The sequence below is a fragment of the Chiloscyllium plagiosum genome, chromosome 1, assembly GCF_004010195.1.
Source record: "Chiloscyllium plagiosum isolate BGI_BamShark_2017 chromosome 1, ASM401019v2, whole genome shotgun sequence".
Taxonomy (NCBI): Eukaryota; Metazoa; Chordata; class Chondrichthyes; order Orectolobiformes; family Hemiscylliidae; genus Chiloscyllium; species Chiloscyllium plagiosum.
In genome coordinates this window covers 132,720,051-132,742,490 of record NC_057710.1, presented here as the reverse complement: position 1 = coordinate 132,742,490, position 22,440 = coordinate 132,720,051, and the positions used below count along the sequence as shown (strand labels likewise).

Below are 22,440 nucleotides of genomic sequence, written 5' to 3'. Positions count from 1 at the left end.
CTTATACACTTAATGGTAAGGTCCTAGGGAGTGTTGCTGAACAAAGAGACCTTGAAGTGCAGGTTCATAGCTCCTTGAAAGTGGAGTCACAGGTAGATAGGATAGTGAAGAAGGTGTTTGGTGTGCTTTCCTTTATTGGTCAGAGTATTGAGTACAGGAGTTGGGAGGTCATGTTGCAGCTGTACAGGACATTGGTTAGGCCACTGTTGGAATATTGCGTGCAATTCTGGTCTCCTTCCTATCGGAAAGATGTTGTGAAACCTGAAAGGGTTCAGAAAAGATTTACAAGGATGTTGCCAGGGTTGGAGGATCTGAGCTACAGGGAGAGGCTGAACAGGCTGGGGCTGTTTTCCCTGGAGCGTTGGAGGCTGAGGCTTACAAAATTATGAGGGGCATGGATAGGATAAATAGATAAAGTCTTTTCCCTGGGATCGGGGAGTCCAGAACTAGAGGACATAGGTTTAGGGTGAGAGGGTAAAGATATAAAAGAGACCTAAGAGGCACCTTTTTCACGCAGAGGTTGGTACGTGTATAGAATGAGCTGCCAGAGGATGTGGTGTAGGCTGGTACAATTGCAACATTTAAAAGGCATTTGGATGGGTATATGAATAGGAAGGATTTGGAGGGATATGGGCCGGGTGCTGGCAGGTGGGACTAGATTGGGTTGGGATATCTGGTTGGCATGGACGGGTTGGACCGAAGGGTCCGTTTCCATGCTGTACATCTCTATGACTATGTACAGCCCTAATGCTATCCCATACCAAACATGCCATTTTCCCTCCTCTCTTGTTCCCTTTCCATCCTTCCTATAGCATTTGTATCCTGGAACATGAAGCTGCTAGCCCTGTCCATCCCTGTAATTGCTGATATTCTAGTCCTATGTTCCTAACCATGCCCTCAGTTCATCTGCCTTCCCTGTTAGACCTCTTGCATTGAAATAATGCAGTTTAATTTATCAGTCCTACCTTGTTCTCAGCTTTGCTCCAACCTGCCTGACTGCTCGACTCACTCCTTTTCCCGACCAGTGTCAGATTGCTCTCTTTCCTCATTATCTCCTTGGGGTCCGCCCCCCAACCTTACTAGTTTAAATTCTCCCGAGCAGCTCTAGCAAGTCTCTCTACCAGCATATTAGTCCCGTTCCAATTCAGGTGCAATCCATCCTTGTTGTACAAGTCACTTCTACCCCAGAAGAGATTCCAATGATCCAAAAATGTGAATCATTCCCCCATATACCAGCGCTTCAGCCCTGCATTCATCTGCTCTATCCTCCTCTTCCTACCGTCACTAGCTCGTAGCACCGGCAATAGTCCAGATATTACTACTCTTGAAGACCTCCTTTTTATATTCCTGCCTAACTTTCCATATTCTCCCTTCAGAATTGCATCCTTTTCTTATGTCGTTGGTTCCAATGTGCAAATGACCTCCTGCTGGTCCTTCTGCCCTTTGAGAACATTCTGTACCCTCTCAGGGATATCCTTGATCCTGGCATTATGGAGGCAACATACCAGTCTGATTTCTAACTGCTGGCTGCAGAAATGTCTGTCTGTGCCTCTGACCAGAGAGTCCCCGATCACAAATTGTTCACTTGGAACTTGCTGTACCCCTCATTACATTACAGCCTCAATACCAGGAACATGACTGTTTGTGCGGCATTCCCCTGACAGTCCATCACTCCCTACATTTTCCAAAGTAATATACTTGTTTGAAATGGGGATAGCCAAATGAGACTCTTGCACTACCTGATTCCTGAAGGGCTTATGCCTGAAACGTCAATTCTCCTGCTCCTGGGATGCTGCCTGACTGCTGTGTTTTTCCAGCACCACATTTTTCAACTCTTGCACAACCTGCCTACCCCTGCTACCTTTCCACAAGTTGGCCCATCTACCTCACTGTATCTGTGGTTTTTCTCTTCCTATAACTGCCATCCAAAACACCACGTAGCTCCTGTAAATTCCTTATTGTCTCTAACTGCAGCTCCAACCAATACATGCGATATGATAGGATTCACAACAAAGACACTTCCAGCAGACATAATCATCAGTAGCATGGAAACGCTTCCTAATCTCCCACATCCAACAGGAAGAGCATATCACTCTCCTAAAGGCCATCTTTGCTCCTTCACAAATTGACAGACCCAGAAAACAGCATTGTCTTACTGCTCTTACAAAATACACTGTTCCCGGCTAACTTAGTAATTATGGTTTATATTTTTAAAATTTCATCAAGATATAGATCTCAATAAAAAATATAATCAAGAAAGAACCCACTCTACTCACTCTTGTAGACTTACAGCAAGGTTATATTTAATAACTATGCACTTACCTGGTTCTTTGCTGTGAGCTCTCCCACACAGGTATCCAAGGTCAGCTGTGAATTTTGCCATTTGTTAATCTTTTTTGACACACTCCAATGGTCAGATACTTGAACTCAAACAGCAAAGGCAGTAACTGTGCAGATACACTGCTGTGTCAGACAGCAGTACAGGTTGCTTTCTTTGACCATGTGGTCGCTGCCTTTGTCTGTTTTCCTCCTTTTTAAAGTGCCATTGTTTTGATCTTTCCTCCCCCAAAGTTCCAAAACAATGCAACGGCATATAAAACAGTAATTATTACTCCTGGAATTCACAGGAATCACCTCAGACAATGAAAACACCTCAAAAAAGGTGCAGCTCTTACAGCCACAACTTTTTCCCATCTTCCAACTTAGATTATGGCCAATCAGCTCTTGGCCCCAGTGGAACAGATTTCGGGGACTCGCCTTAGTAACTGTTGCCAGGTAATTCCCGTTCATTTGATTTAAAAGTCAGCCCTAAAGCCGTACCCTCTGCCATTGGTTGTGCCCATGCAGAAATGAGAGACTTAATAGCTTGTGGACCACTAAAAATGATTAGAAAGAAATAGAAACACCACCTGTGCTCTCCTAAGGGGTGATTCAATTGAGATGATTAAAATGATCAAAGTCACTGGCTGGATAAGAGATTCTATTCCCTCTGATGAAAAGAGTGGAGGATGAGGTGGCATAACCTTAAATTTGGAGCTGGATTGTGCAGGTGCAATCAAAAAGAATTTTTTCATAAAATGTGGTGGAAATCCTGAAAGCTCTCCTCTCCAAAAAGCTGTTGAGTCTAGTGCGATTGGTGGGATTTTTGTAATGGAAACCAATTTGAAGAATATGGAGAAAGCTTTGCTCATATATCACTTTGAACTGCACTACATAAACAATGGTGCTTCCATTGGCACTGTCAATGCCACAGATTGCAAACTGTCCCTCTCACTTGGTTTCTTCAACAATATCAATGAAGAACTGACAAATTTCTCCCATGTGAAATACAGGTCATTAGATGGTAATTAGGGTCCTGCTTAGCCACAGTCTAACAACATGGCAGATAAAGCTTGAAGCAATAAACGCCGTCCTCCTTTGCCTTTGTGCCAAGGAACAGATGATAATTGACTGAACTGGTTTGAATCCATATGAGCTTGGATAATAACCCTATCAGTTCGGTTTACAGTAGAACATATTATTTTCATGGTATCTTTTTACATTTTTGTCAAATAACTGCAGCAGAATGGATATCAGCCACTAGTAGAATCATCCTGGCTTCTGAATCTCAGTAGCAATCAATAAACAATATCAAAAAAGAAGTTTGAGATCCATATAAATGGTCCCATTGGCTGGGCACCATCATATTCTAAAGTGTCGTCTATCTTCTAAAGTTGTGAATCAGGTATCTGCCTAGATTGACATTTACCCTCTTTAAGCCTTTCAAATCATATAGATCACCAGCACCTATTTAGTACTTGCCTTCAGTATGAACATCCACAGCTCCTAGGGTTTCTCCAAGTAAAACAGATTTAATCTCAAATTATCTGCGTAGCTGTCCTTCACTGCTTCCTCCCCAACATCTTTGTCTATTATCTTGTATTAGTAGCTAAAATTGTGCAATACACAATACTGTTCCTATAGATCCCAGAAAGGTTCAAGCACATACGGTATAGTTGTGTCACTGTTCTGGACAAAACGAAATCTTATTGAGAATACTTCGCCACTCCTCAATGTAACAAGTTTAATTTTAAATTCATGACCAGCATTATTCCAAGAAGTGTTAATAATTCAAATTAGATTTACACCACAATTTGGAAGCATTTTACTTCAGCTCGATTTGTTCAAATCTCAAGAGAACAAAACATACTGGAAGTTTTTCATGAGATATTCTTTTCCTTGAAACTGAATAGAGTTGTGTAATCATCACAAATGCACACTTCATTCCTCAATGACAGCAGTGTGAAAAAAGAATGATTAAGTTACTAAGTGCTTTGTACGTCAAACGCTGCTTTTTTTAAGAAATAAACCCACGCATACATTTCAACTACATCTGCCAAGCATAAACAGATGGTTTTTTTTGTTCAACACAGATGATGCCCTTTTGCTTCAGCTCTTTTATAAGATGACAAATCTTCAAATTACTTCAAATTATACAAGCATGTGAATAAAAATGTGAAAAAAAGACAATTTTTATTCTGGAATTAGACTCAAAGTATTTGTTGTTTGAAGCATCTTACCTAGTGAAGGACATATTTTCGCTTCAAGTATGTGCACAGGAATGAAACTGACAATGACCTCAGATGGCAGCTAGCTATAATGTCCCTTGAGGTAAATCTGAGCACTGAACAGAGGCAGAACAGCTAATATACAGGACAGATGTGTCCATAGAGTAAAGGGAATATCCAAATATTGAGATTTGATACTTACCAGCAGTAACTGGAATGAATACAATGAAAATTAAACCTTATGAGGATCTTATCCAAATATTCTACATTCAATATACAAAAGAAAGTAATACTGAGAATCAATCATACATAACTACATTTGCATCTGTATTAACTGAGACTAGGACAACTAACATATTCAAATATTTCATATATTCCTCAATGATTCACCTTGTTACCATGGTAAATAATTTGTAGAAGTTCACAGCATAGAAGGTGACTGTTTGGTCCACAGTGTTTGTTGCGGATCTGTACTAGCGCAACCCAAACTAATTGCAGTTCTACTTCATCTTTTTTGTTCCTAAAGAACCCAGAAAGGTTTAAGCACACATGGTACAACAAAGCTTGTCAACAGATCAAGTGTCTGTGCCTCTTTGGGTGTTCTGCTACTTCCAGGATTAGATCATTAACATTGCCGTGAAGGAATAATGGGACTACTTGACTTTACTACATGAAAAAGGTTTATTTGGAAGCACTAGCTTTCGGAGCACTGCTCCTTCATCAGCTGGCAGCACTCAAAGCTAGTGCTTCCGAATAAAGCTGTTGGACTATACCCTGGTGTTGTGAGATTTTTAACTTTGCCCAGCCCAGTCCAACACCGGCTCCCCCACAGAACCTAAGAAGCTGCTTTGTAGAAGGAAGATCAAAATCAGACCCTGTGTAACCAGTGATATCTGGGGCACTTCCAGGATGCCCGCTGACCTTCATGTGCAAAGGGATTCCAGCATTAGCATACATCCAGCTTTTTGAATGTTCTTCTGAATGTAGCCCAATTTTATGAAATGCATAAAATGAGGCAGAACTTCTTGCTGTAGTATCTGCATCTATAGAACAGGTTTGTACAGTGAGGGAAACTTCAGCTCTATACTTCATCTTCCAAAGGGAAGGACTGAAAGGTTCTGGGGAAACTTGCTGACAAAATGGACCTCCATCATTATTTCCTGATCACTGCATTTAATGAAATGGACGCTGTCCTGGGAAAGTTATCACTTCACTGAATACTTTGCAGAAATTTATGTGACTTGTATAATGGTAATCTGATTAAGTAAGACTCCTACTTTAAACATCATACAACCCTTGGATGTAAAATGATTACTTCTAGTTGTATGCCTAAAGAAAGGGGGAATTAGTTTACTCAATAAACCTTCGTTGTTATTGTTTCATGTACAAATACGCAAACTTGCTTTAGATTTAGATTTCAAAAAGATGGTGCAGGTTGATGTGCGTTTATAATTATTTATAATACCAGCAACACAAAGCAGAATAACCTCAACTGCATATGTTCCAAAACCGTCATCAACCACTTAGTTTTTAAATTAACTACCTTGTGTGGGCCCATTGATTCAACAATACTAATTAGTGACCAGACAGGATCACAAAAACCAAATATCCACTATCAATCCTCAATCATGAAGGTGTAACAGTTGGCTTTACAGCTTCAGCTTTTAAAAGGGCAGAGTGTAGCTGAAGTCATATTAATGTTACTATTTAGATATTTGAACTCCAAAATCCCTATTTACCGCTCATTAAATTTACAGCGTACTGCACTCACTCACTGCTAATCTAGTCAATCACCTCCTTGTTCCTTTTCTTTTCCAAACTGATGGCTCTCTGACTCTGGCATTGGATAATCAATTGATTCTTCTCTCCACATTCTCCTCTAAAATACTGCTTCCCCACACGAACTAGCTGTTCCCCACCACAACCTCAGTGTGACATTAACGCTGCTGTCCTGGGTTTGACAAACTTGCCTCATTCCTTCCTACTTGCTTTACTTTCCACTAGCTGTTTGCCTGAGCCATCACAATGGTGGTGTTGCCCTCACCATCAAATTACATCTTAATCTCTCCTGGCACCATTTCCTCCATTGAATATCTCACTCCTTGATCCTATTGTGTTCTCAAATACAGTTGGGGCAGAACGGTGGCTCAGTGGTTAGCACCGCTGCCTCACAGTGCCAGGGACCTTGGTTCGAATCAGCCTCGGTGACTGTCTGTGTAGAGTTTGCACATTCTCCCTGTGTCTGTGTGGGTTTCCTCAGTGTGCTCCGGTTTTCTCCACGGTCCAAAGATGTGCAGGTTAGGTGAATAGGCCATGCTAAACTGTCCATTGTGTTCAGGGATGTGTAGGTTAGGTACATTAGTCCGGGATAAATGTAGGGGAATGGATCCGGATGGGTTAATCTTTGGAGGGTCAGTGTGGACTCGTTGGGCCGAAGGGTCTGTTTCCACACTGTAGGGATTCTGTGGATACAGCCTCTTCCGTGACTCTCACTTAAGATATTCTTTCTCCTGACACATGCTTTGCGTTGAAAAATTCCTTATGATTTCCATTTTCATCTCAACTCATCATTGTTGACCTACTAACTTATTGGCTGTCCTGGCCTACTTAAACTTGTTTCCACCAAGCTTATTCAAACAAATTCTCCCACCCACACTCACTACACTTCCCTTAGCCCCATTAGCAAAGTTGTCAAAGCATCAACTCTTTCTCAAAGTATTTTCTTGCAAACCTCAATATCCACAACTCTCTATATTATTTTAACCCTATTTCCTCCTACATCAGCATAACTGATTAAACCATTCTTCCTATATCTGACTGCACCATGGCAAACTTCATCAACTACCACTATCTCCTTTTCTGAAACTCTCACCTCTTCAGATTTATCCTGGAAAACTGTAGTCTCCAACATTGTTTGTTACTGGCAGAGGGAAAAATAAACATTATGACAGTAAGAGGCTGCTCAGCCATTGAAAATGACCTACCCGTCATAATCCAACTTTCCGACTTTTGACCCATAGCAGTGAAGGCTGCATAAATTTGAGTGTATTTTCCAAGTGCTTTTAAATGCTTCCAAGAGCATTTTAGCTTCTACCACCCTTTTGGGTAAATGAACATCAAAATTTATGATGCCTTTCCATCCTCACTCCTTCCAATCCTTCTCCAACTAGCTCAAAACTATTCCCTCAATGTGGCCTCACTGCTGAGGGAATAGGTCCTTATCCTTTCTAAATAGGTCATTCATGAATTTATTTCTCAATTAAACCAATGAAGCATCAACATTTCAAAAATGCAACCTTGATTGCTATATTGTTTCTCTTTTGTTTGCTAGTTTTGCTTTAACCTGCTTGTTTTTCTCTTCTTTTTGTTTTCAGGCAGCAGCTATACACTATTCTATCACTCACACCCCCCCGAAACAGATCTTGTTTCCGGACTTGACTTTTCACCACTTCCTTTGGCCTCAGAGTAGCAATTTTTACTGCATTTTTCCTGTTTCCCATCCTTAAACAGATCTTCCCTTTTGTTCAGTGTCCTTTTCTCCAACTTGTCACTTGTTTAAAACTGACTGCAGTTCTAATTCCACTAGTTCTGATGAGAGATTGTTGACCTGAAAGGTTAATTCTGATCCTCTCAGCTTGAGTATTCTAGCATCTTCTCTTCTTTATTCTCGATATCTAGCATCTGTGGCATTTTGTTTTTGTATGGAGATAGTAGGATAAGCTGGCAAAGGTTTGGTTAAATGCTAATTAGCTAATAAGGAGTGTCTTAGTTAAGAGATACACCAACGCAGAGAGGTTAAAGGAGAGGGGAGTATAAGGCCTTGGCAAATGAGGGTGTGACCACCATTGAGGTAGTAATTAAAATTGGTCACATGCAAGAGACTAGGAGCAGCACGGTGGCTCAGTGGTTAGCACTGATGCCTCACAGCACCAGGGTCTCAGTTTCGATTCCAGCCTCTGGCAACTGTCGTGTGGAGTTTGCACATTCTCACTGTATCTGCGTGGGTTTCCCCCCACAGTCCAAAGATGTGCAGGTCAGGTGAATTTGCCATGCTAAACTGCCCCATACTGTTAGGTGCATTAGTCAGAGGGAAATGGGTCTGGGTGGGTTACTCTTCGGAGGGTTGGTGTGGACTGGTTGGGCCGAAGGGCCTGTTTCCACACTGTAGGTAATCTAATCTAATCAGGATTGGAGGCACACAGAGGTAACAGGATTGGCAATAGTTATAAAAATAGGAGAATTGAGGCCACGGAAACAGTTGAGACATTGCTTAACCTGAAGTCAATGTAGATCAGAAAGCACAAGGGTTCTAGATGCTATGTAAATGCAAGTCCTTTCTTTCTTTATCTTAATCAAAGTTGTTATTGCAGATACACAACTCATTGTTTATGAATGAGATATTACCTTACATTTGAGATTATTAAAGTTTATTTGACACTGGTGAGTTGGTTTTAAGTTTATGTAGTAGCGACTTTAATAGAACACATCTCATTTGCGGTTTTTCAGTCATCTTTGTCAACAACAAATCTGTTGGCCTGAGAGTTGTTGGAACAACTTAGTCACATATTTGGGACCATGTGGAAGCTCTAACGAGCTAACTCTGTGGAAATTACTCAGGAAATTGAAGATTCCAAGGTGCAAAACCCAGCATCTTGAACCCTCTGAGAAAGCCCCTTAAACAGTGGAAAAGTCAGTGGTAACAAATAACTTAAATTTAATAATTACCCAGGTAAAGAGAGAGGACTAAAAACCTGCTCTAAACTCCAGGCTAACTATCAAACTGAACTATTGACACTGCTGACTCCCAACTGCATCCTCCCCAATACAAAACAACTCATGTTTAACTCCATTTGTCGAAAGCACCAATTTAGGGCATACACCTAGTCCTACGTATCAGCTCCATAAAGTTTTGAAATGAGAATGAACACTACCCAATTCTCCACCAATTTCTGCCTTTCACAAGAGAACGGAATACATGATAAATTTATTATCAAATTAACCATCTGTCAAAACAACTGATATTTTGGTTTTTAAACACAGCTTCAACTTCTTATCTCCTTTCAGCAATTTGTCTTGCCCTAATTAAGAAAAAAAGATTTGGGGAAAAAAAGTAACACCATTTTGGTGTTTGCACTCGCAAACATTTTATCTTGTCAAAACCAGGATGTTTTGCATTGGTTGGAAGAAGTCTATAAAGCAAGCATTTATAATTGGTGACATGGTACATACCGATGAGGATCTCCCTGAACACAGTGCTTGCAGCAGCAATTCATTCATATCCTCTCCATTCATTTATGAATCCAACTCAGCAACATCAAGATCGATTTCTAACCCTTTCCTAGGGTCACTGGGCAACTGAACGGCTAAGACAGACTTTCAGTATAAGGCCCATAAATATTCGCAACGTTCAATGGAAAAGCAATAATATATAACAGCACAGTTGACATTATTAATCTCACTTATGGAAGATGACAGCAGCAAATAATTTCTGAAATGAACCGCACTGGATTACGACACAGGTTAAAACATCTTGTTTCTCTGGACAGTGAATATGCCACAAGCTTACAGTCTTCCTTCATTTTAGAGTTGCATTTAGGAACAACTGGTCCTGTGGACACTTGGCCAGATTCCTGTCATAATTCCAGCAGTGCTCTGAAGAACATAGCAAATGCAGGGCATTCATGTCATCAAGTCTCTGTTGATATTTTCTGGGGTGCCTTATAATCTTTTCCTGCCCTGATTAAGCAGGTACCTGAAATAATAGTACGTGATTAGGAAGACATAGCTGAGAAGGAAGCTCAGACTGCCTAGAATTCTTGTTTCTTAGGCTCATCAGGAATTCTGCAATGTATTTCTTTCTAACCTTGATCAGCAGCAGAAAAGGGGCTAATTGCAGGCAGTTTCAAACAGTGAGCTGAAACTGGGTAGTGACCTGTGTTGGAGCAAGGACAGGAATTAGATCTAGTGAGATTATTCCTCACAGGCTTCAGACTTCGGCAGCTGATAGGTAAAACTCAGCAGCTGGAAGCAGCAGAACTGGATGGGAAGAATGTGCCAGAGATAAACAAAATCAAAAACAACAAACATGTATCTGTCAAGAAAAGAATCCAGAACCCAAGACTTAACTGAGGGCAGCTCCATTTTCAAATGTCATGCAATGGTTAACTGCATCACAGACATTTTGCAAGGCAGAGCTCTGCATAAACACTTTTTGAACTGCACAGGTTTTAGCGGAAGACGATGCAAAATATTCAACATTCCCCAACCATTTGGCTGTAACTTTAATACACAGACAATTGCCACTGTGTTACTACAACTAGGGTATGCGGTACAATAAATGATAGTTAGTTTAAACTGAACCCTGTGCACTTTGTTGATAACTGTCTACATTCACGCTTCTAATTTTTAGGAAAGGTTATCCATTCCTTGGGATATTGTAGCTCTCTCCATTGAGTTTAGTACCCAAAGCACTGATCGCATGCAGACTTGCAGTTCTCAGTAATAAATAGGAATTTCCAAATCTCATCTCACTGAACTAACTCCAAATTCTGTCTGAACAATACAACCATAATGGATTTGAAGCAAAATAAATTGTATTCTTTTTGACAAAATAACATGATGCTTTACAAGAACAACCAAAAATAAATTTTAAAAGCTGTCATTCATTGAGATTAAGATAGAATATCGTCAGGATTTCATCCAGATAACTTATTATTCGGTTTCAACAGCAGCAAGATCAGGGATATTTTTCTTGTGTGCGCTATATTCATTTTCTGGAGTGTGTTACCCTTTTGGAAGATGCCTCATTTCAGGCAGTCACGTTTAGGGTCAAAAACAGTATCCAGTGATATAGGACACAGCTAAAAAATGACTTGTATAAAACTTTATAAGTCTGCGTGCCAGAAAATAAGGGCAGACCCTTCCCAGGCTGTGAGCAATGTGAACAATAGTGAGTCAGTTTAAAAATGTGGACAAGAATGGAAAAATGAAATTCCGGAGATTGTGGGGAAAAAAAAGCTTGGTTTCCCACGCAAGGTTTTAATGATGAGGTGCGAATCCCATTCTGAGGCAAGGGGCCTTTTCGCATTCATTATTACCTAATTCTACCTCACTTATACACAGTTTGCTTTTTTCCCCAGACTTGGGAGAGAAAATAGAAATGAAACTGAATGTGCACCTTGCTCACCAGCTCTTCTCAGTGCCTTCCTGTTGTTTCCCCAACAACTCAGGGCATGCTCCATACGCAGTATCAAGATCACCTCCTATCTACATCAGCCTTACCAGATCATCATGGTACATCTCTGATTCAATCATCGCTTTGGCACTGCACTTTGAAGCTCACTGGCACCTTATGTTGTTATGCTGTTGCTAGGCAGTCCCGAAGAAGGGTTACACGTGAAATATTGACTTCTCCATCTCCTGATGCTGCCTGGCTTGCTATGCTCTTCCAGCCTCCTGCCTGTCTACTTTGGATTCCAGCATCTGTAGTTTTTTTTGGTCTCTTCTGCACATGAGACAGGCAGCCATCCCATGTACTGGCATGAAGAGCATGTTAGGGCTATGGGCTTGATTTCTTATTACTCACTTCACTCCTACAGGCAACCCCAGGTTGTGAATGGCTCCATTCTTGAGTCCATTTGCAAGCTGAACACAATGCAGGACAATATAACGTTGCCATTGATAAGTACTGAAAATGTTCACAGGCCGGATCTTTAAAATTACACCCATGCAAGGGATCGTGTTCGTCAGTATGCATTCATCAGGTGGATGTTCCTGAATCAGGGATCCTCTGTACTTCAGCGCTCATATTTCTGTCTACCTTTTAGTCTTGACAGAAAACCAGGCAGCTTGTCACATGTGGCAGCAATGAACAGTCAATTATAATTAGTCAGGAATGGCTCGTCTTCAGTCATAGAAAGTGGCGTGGTGCCCCGAGTGAGCTTGTAGTAAGCACAGACAGCAGGAAGGGTAAGCAGTTTGGAGCCATAGGTAGTAAAGAGCTATTGAGGTACGATAGTGAGAATGGTAGATCATGGGACTTGGTGGGAGGTGAGTCCAGTGGAAGTGTGACAGTATATGGTAACAGAGAGAGAAGAATGTACTTACCCTTGCAAACCACAGATGATCAGTAGTCTTCTTGCAACATTGCTGCACTTTTCTCCAAACCACGGACATATTGAGCAGGCTGGCAGCTAAGGTTAAACACGGTGATCACAATATGAATGCTGGGAAGTCCCAGCACTGACGAGCATTGAGCTGTCACTGAGCGTAAGAGTGATGCTATGCTACTGAGTGAGGTGAAAGCATAATGTAACAGGAGAAAAGTTACTAGGGCTCACAGAGTGAAACCCTCCCTGAAACTCACTAAAAATTGTTACTTAGCCAGGGAAGTCCAGCCCTAAATGTCTATTGAAATTAGATTGCAGGGAATGTCTTGTCCAAAGGATAATAGTGGTTTTAACCTTTTGTTTTAAGAAGTTTCCAGGCGCTGAGAAACTAAACTTCAGCTGGCCATCAATGTTAAGAGTTTATCTGGATATTACTTTAGTGTCCTACAAAATGGAGATAGGCAGCAGGATGTCAAGATAGTAAATGTGAGAGGATTTGAACTTTGTCTGATTAGTACAACCAAAGAAAAATAATGCCAATTTATGTAATAGAAAAGGCAAAACATTTAATTCATCATGGCATGAGGATAATGTACTTGAATGGTATAATGCCAGGGCATCAGCATGTGCCCAGGTTACTAAGCAATGTTCACTACTTGCTGGGAATCAACCTGGTGGTAAGGGATACGTCATGATAATAAAGCAAAATGCCTGGGCAGAGACAATATGTTTCAACTAGCAATCCTGATATAGAATTAAAAAGCAATGCCAGGTTGGTCATAGTGATGGGATTTTGTAATTAGGTCAGGACGTCTCTTCTGCAATTATACAAGTTCAACTCAACTGTGAGGTGGTTTTAGATTTAAATAATGATATAGTACAAATCAGTCCGGAGGCCGGACTAGTATCCTTGGAAAAAGATCTTACAAATTTGCTCGCTTCACCACTTGAGTTCACATTTGTGTATGTTGAATTTGTGTCAATTTCTCCCATGGAAGCTTTCTCCGGTGATAATGGCCAATATTGTCCCTCATCCAACAATACTAAAACAGATTGTTTGATCATTACCTCATTGTTATTTATGGGGCTTCACTGTGCTCCAGTCTTTAGATTGCAAAAATCATTAAAGCATTTCTCTGGCTAAAAAACACCATGGGCCGTCAAAAAGTCATTTAAAAGTGCTACATAAATATAAACTCTGATTTTGTTTGGTCTCACTAAATGTGCAATCTGTCAAGTAGGACCATACAAACTGCTCAAAATGCTTTTACTGAATACTTACATAACACACATTTTATCCAAAGTATTGAAAATTTTAAACACCCTAAATAATAACAACAAATAATACTGCAAAAGTTAAAGTAATTATTATATGCTTTTTAATATATTCACTAAAGACTTTCTATGGGCTATGTACTACAAGTGCAAAACCACAATGATGATTGGGTCTGCATACATTTTTGACTTTTCCATGATGACCATACAGGAATTCATGCCTTTCCAAACTTCTGTGACACATTCACACATTTGTGATTTTAGCTGGCAGGAGGAGGTTATCACAATGCAAAATATTTAAAAACACTTCCAATGCAAATAAGGAACCCAGAATTTATATATGTAGTAAGACCAAACAATAGGTCTTTAAAATTATAACTGAATCATACCTGTATGATTCTATCCAATCATTCTATAATTGCAACGGAGAAACTTAAATGACAGCCAAGCATCCATAGAGAGTAAGAACGTAAGAACCAGAATAGGAGTAGGCAATTCAGCCCCGTGAGCATGAGCCACTATTTGATATGATAACGGTTTGATCTAATCTCAGCCTCAACTCCATTTTCCTGCCTGCTCTCCACAACTTTACAAGCCATTAATAATTAAAAATCTGCCTATGTCCATTCATCCACCTAGGGTAGCGAATGCCACAGATTCACAATATTTTGAAACATGAAATTTCTCCTCATCTCTGTTGTAAATCTGCTGCCCCTTATCCTAAAACAATAACCTCTTGTTATAAATTGCCCCACACAAGGAAACATCGTTCTTTAAGTCTAATTTATCATTCACTGACTGAATCTTATATATGCCAATGAGATCTGCTTTCATTCTTTTACATTCCAGAGTGCACGCCTAAACTGCTCAATATCTCTTCAAAATATTAAACCCTCACCTCAGGGATCAAATTAGTGAACCTCCTCTGAACTTCCTCCAATGCAACTACATCCCTCAGAGACCTAAACTGTAAGCAAATTCCATGTATGGTAAAGCTGTAGGAACACTTCCCTACTTTTAAACTCTATTCATTTAGCAATAAATGCCAAAATGTCACTTGCCTTCCTTATTACATGCTGTACCTGCATATTAGTTTCTGTGAATAATGCATGAGAACGCCCAGATCTCTTTGCACCAAAGCAATTTGAAGTTTCTCTTATTTTAGGTAATACATTAGGTAATTCTTCTGACTAAAATGGAAATTTCTCACATAACCTGGTTAAATTTCATCTGCTAAATTTTGGCCCATTTGTATATTTATTTCTTCATTTCAATTCACTTTCCCACCTATTTTAGTATCATCTGCAAATTTGAATATGGTAGCTTCTATTCCTGCATCCAATTCCTTAATATAGACTGTAAATAGTTGGGCCTGAGGACCAAACCCTGTGGCACCCCTCTAGTTACATCTTGCCAACCAGAAAATGACCCATTTATAGTGACTCCCTGCGCTGTTGATCAGTAAATTCTTTATCCAAGCTAATAAACTAGCCTCATGGGACACCTTGGAATTATATCATAAATAGATGGTTGGGCCTCATGAACCATATGAATGCCTTAGCGTTTCAATAACCAAAACTTCAAACCCTCATAAGATAGATGTTTGAACAAACTGAATTGGAGTGCTTGTCCACTCACCACCCCCACCCATCCAGCAGGAATGTGGGTTTGTTGCCTTCAGAGAATTACTGGTGTCAAGAATGGGGCTTGGAGTCCTGGAGTTAAGCTCCTACCTGACATTTGGTTGCTCAGTTTAGCCCAACTAAGTAAAAATTCAGACTGTAGTCTTGTGGGCTAACACCCATAGTTGATACACACTCTGGTTTTATCCACTAATAATCTCAATCTCATAAATGGGTGAAATACATAGCCAAACGGATTGAGAACACACCAATTAGCACTTGACATGGCATCTAATATAATTCAACATACGATTGATGCACCAAACACATAGTTAACGATGTTCAATTACAGGCAAACGGTTTACTTCATATCTGCCCTGCGTGCTGTTGTTAAAGAACACCAGTTCTTGTTTTTAAACACTGCGCACTTCAACTTTTATGGTGTGCTTTTCTGCACCAATTTTTATCATTATGTAATGTTACTATGCTTTAACCTGCCTGTCAAAATCATTGCTCCATAAAACCTGTGAGCAATTGCGGGCACAGTAAAAACTGTTCTACTCGAAAAGTTGCTTTTACAATGCTGTAACAGTGGAACAATGATCAAAGATGAAAATTACTTACAGATCAAACACTAGGTAATGGAATCCTTCCTCTGATATGCTATCATGGAGGCGAACTGAAAAAGAAAAACATAATCTAACACATCGATTCTTTGACATTTGAAATTAAATGTGTGCCACACAAAAATATTGTGTACAAATTTAGACATTAGTATATACAAGACCAGCAAAAATACCCCAAATGTAATACTGAAATCGCTACCACTAACAATTGATTGAACTACATTATTTTAATATACATGTATTGCTCATTCATTATCCACTTATTTCACTATCAATGGTCCAATGTCTTTTGAAGTATTATGGATACAGTCTATGCAGCAAATAACACAATCCACTTTGAGCATGGGCATACTACTTACAGAAAGTATTTGATGATGCATACTATTTACAGAAAGTCAAGACCAAACTGAAAGGAAGGGAAAATGCTGGGAACATTCTATATCTGTGGAGACAGATACAGAATTAATGGAAAACAAAAATCACTGTAGATGCTAGAAATCTGAAACAGAGACAGCTTCAGAAACGCAGGAGGCCTGGCATTTCTGAGGGGTCACTGGGCCTGCATTCTCTCCACAAAATGAACAGCCCTCGGTGGAGAAACCCAGAAGAAATAGCTTCCCCCATAACCTGCAAATGTAATGCCAGGACCTGATTTGCAATTCTGCCTCCATTTCCTAGCCACAGGCACCCCTCTTGGTCTATCAAGGAGCTGGTCCTTTAACACAGCTGAGGATCAGAGAACAGGAAAGATTGCACTGAAGATAACAAGAAAGTTAGTGGCAGGGATTGGAACATTAAAAATGACAGCATGACAGTTGGGCAGAAAATCAGAGGGACTGGAATTCAATTTTTGAATCTAGTAGTCCTCACATCATTTTAGACACCAGGTTAAAATTAAAAATCTCAGGTATACATTTTGATTAAAATATTTAAATAAAAACAATTAATCAATCAATCTCCTCAGTGCAAGAGTGCCTCTCGACTCCAAACCGAACTGGAGTGAATTTGTTGTTAATACTTCATCAACTTAAGATTGCCATGACCCAAACCCATTCACTTCTGGAGTTCAATGTTTCTCCAAACTTTCATCTGCACATAACAAGCGTTTTGTGGTGGTGGTGGTGGTTTGGGGGTGGAGGGGTTGTGGTGGTGATTTGGGGGTGGGTGGAGGCGACAGAGCTATTTTTCAAGTCCTTGAATGAATGAAGTGCACACTCTGAGGTTTCACAGTACAGGCCAACATTTTTTGGGCAGTTTATTACACAAGTGACAACTGCAGAGCTAAACCGCTGCTACTGTGCAGTCATATCCCACCTGTAGACCTCCAGCTACCTGAAGGGTGGGATCAAAGAAAAGATGAATGCTGCAAAATGATATTTTTCTCTCACCACGGTATTATGTTACTGGCTTCTCTATTTGATTTGTGAAAGGGGAGTAAATTAACAGCACAAAAAAAAAGAGAACTGAGCTTCAGTGTGAACCCAGATGAATAACACCACTTTCCTTTGATGGATGAGCCTGAAAGCTCCCTCAAAAACATTCCAATGGCACCAGGACTTGCAGTTCAACCAGATAATGGATGTTTCAATCAGATGGTGATCAATTCAAAGATGAAAACAAAATTTCAAAAAGAATGGGTGAAGTATATGAAAAGATAATATATAAAAAAGGTTGCAGACGAGAAAACTAACATCAGACTAGCAGTTGAACCAAATAGTAATTCGATTGAGGGATTCTAAATGTCCAAACACAGCTGCACAACCTCATATATCTCATCTGCTACCAGGGGATCCAAGAGATATAGTGACTGCTTTCATAAGGGAGACAAGCTCAAATTGTGTAGTTTTCCTGTTGTCTGCCACAGACGAAATTAGGCATTTAAGGATCCCCCAAAAGCACCTCCTCTCAGTGGCCAAAGAATTCCTTTCCAAGTCTCTCTCACACAGTTCAACCATCGAGAGGAATCTCAGACACAATCTTCATCCTGTGGTAATTCAAGCACCATTCAAGACCAACTGCTGCGTGGGGTCTCTTTCAACTTCACAAAGAAACTTTTTGACTCTCAACCACATAAATAGAAAGCAGGAATTTTCAGCATTGCTTCGCATGAGGTCCACTGAAGATGTTACCTAGTAAAGTAACAAAATGTCTGGAAATGAACCTTTCAGCTCAGTGAGCAAACCTACATCCAAAACCTCAACCTGAGCTACAAATCTTCTCAAAACACAAGTATTATCAAATATCCTCCTCAAATTTGCCCATAGAAATTTGGCATCATGATGGAGGTAGAGAATGATGACGACAAATTTCTGTGTGTAGCCAAGAAAGTCTTTGTCATCATCAGTGGAACCACGACAGACTCTATCTTATTGAAGATGAGGATCAAACAAGGTGACTTCATTTCGACAATTATCTTCCTTCTCAACCTTTCGCACTACAATACTGCAAATTACCCACATTCAAAGAGTTAATCAACAGATGAGAAATTACTCCACCTTCAATCTAATAGCAAAATTTCTTCAGCCTCAGATCATACAGCTTCAGTTCGCTGATGACACTCATCTGTGCACTCACTCAAAAACTAAGCTCCAGGCCATTTCTACAAACTATTTGATAAATTGGTTCCTTCTTTAAATATGTGGAAAACTAAGAGTCTTTTTCAACCAGCTCATATAGCACAACACAAATTAAGATCAATGGTGACATGCACATCTCGACAGCCTCATCTCCATGAAGGCACAGATGACAATTCATTATCGCCTCAAAAGTGGCAGCTCAGCCTTTGATTATCTGAGGGGAAAAGTACTGCAGGATCAAAATCGCAAATCTGTTCAATAGGCAGCAGTGAGTTTTGCCCTCCGATATGCCAGAGAGGTTTGGACAATCTATATCAGGCACCTCCAGAGAAGTACTCGGAGCAGTGCCTTTACAAGGCCCTTTTAATCCAGAGCCAGGAAATGCTATCCAACTGGAGCACTCTCTTCAAAACCGACTTGCCCTACGACATGGCCTTAATAGTTTGGAACCCAAACCTGACGGGAAGAGCATGTAGCTCATGTCCTGACAGCAGCCTCCCAAACCAGCCATCCCACTCAGGATTCGGTTGTAGAAGGATATTTCCAGCAAGACAATCGAAATACTTCAGGGATGTGTTCAACCCTGAAGAGGTTCAACATCCTGCTGGGCCCAGGGGAACCTCCGACTTGTGAGGGATCAGAATGTGAACGTTTGTCTCAGAAGGTACTAAACACGAGAAGACGAGGGGTGACTTGATAGAGGTGTACAAGATGATTAGGGGTTTAGATAGGGTCGACAGTGAGAATCTTTTTTCCACGTATGGAGTCAGCTATTACAAGGGGGCATAGCTTTAAATTAAGGGGGGGTAGGTATAGGACAGATGTTAGGGGTAGGTTCTTTACTCAGCGAGTCGTGAGTTCATGGAATGCCCTGCCAGTAGCAGTGGTGGACTCTCCCTCATTATGAGCATTTAAGCGGGCATTGGATAGGCATATGGAGGATAGTGGGCTAGTGTAGGTTAGGTGGGCTTGGATCGGCACAACATCGAGGGCCGAAGGGCCTGTACTGCGCGGTATTCTTCTATGTCTATGTCTATGTCTATAAGACTCCCGCTCTGCATGTGGCAGAATCTGAAGATTCTTCACTGCAATCGTCAGCAAACTGAAGTGGAAGTAAGTCATTCTTGATCCTGAGGGCTTACCCAAGACAATATATTATGATCATTTGGGTTATACATTAGTTACTGGTAGAATCCAAGATTTTCCAACTTCTAGATCTTCAGGAAATCCTCCAGACGGTGGTGGAAATCCTATATCAGATCTTACCTCTTCTCAAAAGCATTCCTTTGTTAATGCACTGCACTTTCACAAATAGAATTTCTACCTACTTTCGAGTGGCTACCATAAGCTAACAAAGAGGTCTTGCTGGGCCTTTCAGTATTTGAAGTGCTTTAGCAGCAGTACTAAGAGAAAGCCAGACTGGGCTCAGTAATACAGACAAGTGGCCCAGGGAAATATCCACCAACATTAAAAAATATCAATGGATCATGTTGCTAGCCAATGTATAGAGTATGTATCACTTAAGTAGATCTAAGCAGAGTGACAACAATTCTACAAGAATTAAGAGCAGAGGTCAACAAAAACAAATTCTTTTCTAACAAAGCAAACAAAAGATGAACGCTCAATCCAGACTTCAACCTACGATCTGACTTGTCTGGTATCAGCCAGAAGCATAACAAGGAAAGTGATGCCAGCTAATAAAACTACAGGTTAGCCTTCTTTCCATTCGGATAGAGGAATTTTGATTTTTTTACAATACTGCACTTTGCCTAGAATGCATTACCATGATGAGGCAACAGGCACTTGATTTGTAAAGAAAGTAGACTGCAGCAAACTGTCACTATCATGAGCACAAACCTACTGAGTGCAATGTGAAGCAGCCAGATGGTGTTCTCTGGAAAGCAAGCATTTCACAAGTCTCTGTCGGGAATTTTAAAAGAGCCCAAGAAATATAGTCAGTTGTCCCGAAATATATAATGTAAACAAACTAGCCTTTAACAGAACAGTTCATCCTGCACACCTCAAAAGGTAGCCGAATTTCTAATCCTCGATGTTAGCTATACTTGCAAAACCTCATTGAATGGGCTGCTTGAAATTTCACTATTTCTGGAGCAATCATGGTAGATTGTTGCAGCATGGTCTGTCCTGACAAAGAGGTTACATTAGTGTTGATTTCTGCCATTTTATAAACAATTTCAGCCCACCAGTCCTAATCATGCACCATTCTCATTCATGGAGAATTTTCTGCATTTGCTCAATTCCTGTTTGTGATGTTTATATTTTTTTCCTGAGATGATTAAATATGCAGTGTCCTGGTGGGAGTCTATACAATATAGGATTGTGAAGGTAAATGAGCTTCAATGATCTCTTGTGCTGCAGCATTGTTAATTCTCTACGTTGTTAATTCTCTACGTTGTTAATTCTCTACGTTGTTAATGGGGAACAAGTGAGAAAATTAGGTTCAATAGGAAGGCTTGCAGCAGCTGCAGAACCCACTGTTTCAAAACCTGCAAACCAGAAGGTGAATGGTGCTGAAAAGAGAGCCGTGTTGCCAGCACTCATCAAGAACTTTTGCAACATTTTCGTCCTTCTCAGCAATATTAAGCTCTGTACAACCAACAGTGTGTCAGTGTTAGTTAACAGAAGAGATGTGATTAGGACCATGGATAAAATAAGGGCTGAAAAGTGTGATCAGATGCAATGGATGTGTACAAGACAATGTTACATTTTGGGACTATGAAAATGTTGTCAAATGCAAACAGAACTTGCTCATAATAGATGGCTGAATCAAACTGATCTCGAAATAAAGGTACGGGTGACACGGTGGCACAGCGGTTAGCACTGCTGCCTCACAGTGGCAGAAACCTGGGTTCAATTCCCGCCTCAGGCAACTGTGTGGAGTTTGCACATTCTCCGTGTCTGTGTGGGTTTCCTCCGGGTGCTCTGGTTTCCTCCCACAGTCCAAAAATGTGCAAGATAGGTGAATTGGCCAGGTTAAATTGCCCGTAGTGTTAGGTGAAGCGGTAAATGTAGGGGAATGGGTCTGGGTGGGTTGTTCTTTGGAGTGTCGGTGTGGACTTGTTGGGCCAAAGGGCTCGTTTCCACACTAAGTTATCTAATCTAAAGCACCGATCTCCTAAAGATCTCTATCCTTATAGAAGGAATGTTGATCAGCGCTCTTATTGAGCAAATCCAGGAGAGCAGTTATTTCATCTGAAGTCAACTGGACCACCATGTTGCCAGAAATGGACTCAACTTACTATTGTCACCTCCCTAATATCAGAAGAAATTAATCTTAGCTGGATGACCAATAGATCTGATACAGAATAACATATGAATTACTCACTCTGGGATTGCAGAGGCAGAATTGGACAATCCCCATCTTAAACCACATGAGGATGCTGGGTACTGTTGCCCCTACATAGAACATTACAGTGCAGTACAGGCCTTCGGCCCTCGATGTTGCGCCGACTTGTCATACTAATCTGAAGCCCATCCCACCTACACTATTCCATGTACGTCCATATGCTTGTCCAATGATGACTTAAATGTACTTAAAGTTGGCAAATCTACTACCGTTGCAGACAAAGCATTCCATACCCTTACTACTCTGGGTAAAGAAACTACCTCTGACATCTGTCCTATATCTATCACCCCTCAATTTAAAGCTATGCCCCCTCATGCTC

The 22,440-nt window shown here is 40.6% G+C and overlaps 1 protein-coding gene across 26 annotated transcripts in view; it reads right to left on the bottom strand.

Moving 5' to 3' along the window:
- Window positions 1-22,440, bottom strand: part of LOC122553361 (calcium/calmodulin-dependent protein kinase type II subunit delta) — a 321,729-nt gene that overhangs the window by 138,222 nt on the left and 161,067 nt on the right. For all 26 annotated transcript variants that reach the window (XM_043697118.1, XM_043697063.1, XM_043697100.1 and 23 more), the window contains exon 4: window positions 16,177-16,231. In XM_043697118.1, the coding sequence (XP_043553053.1) occupies window positions 16,177-16,231 (55 nt within the window). The remainder of the gene's footprint in view (window positions 1-16,176; window positions 16,232-22,440) is intronic.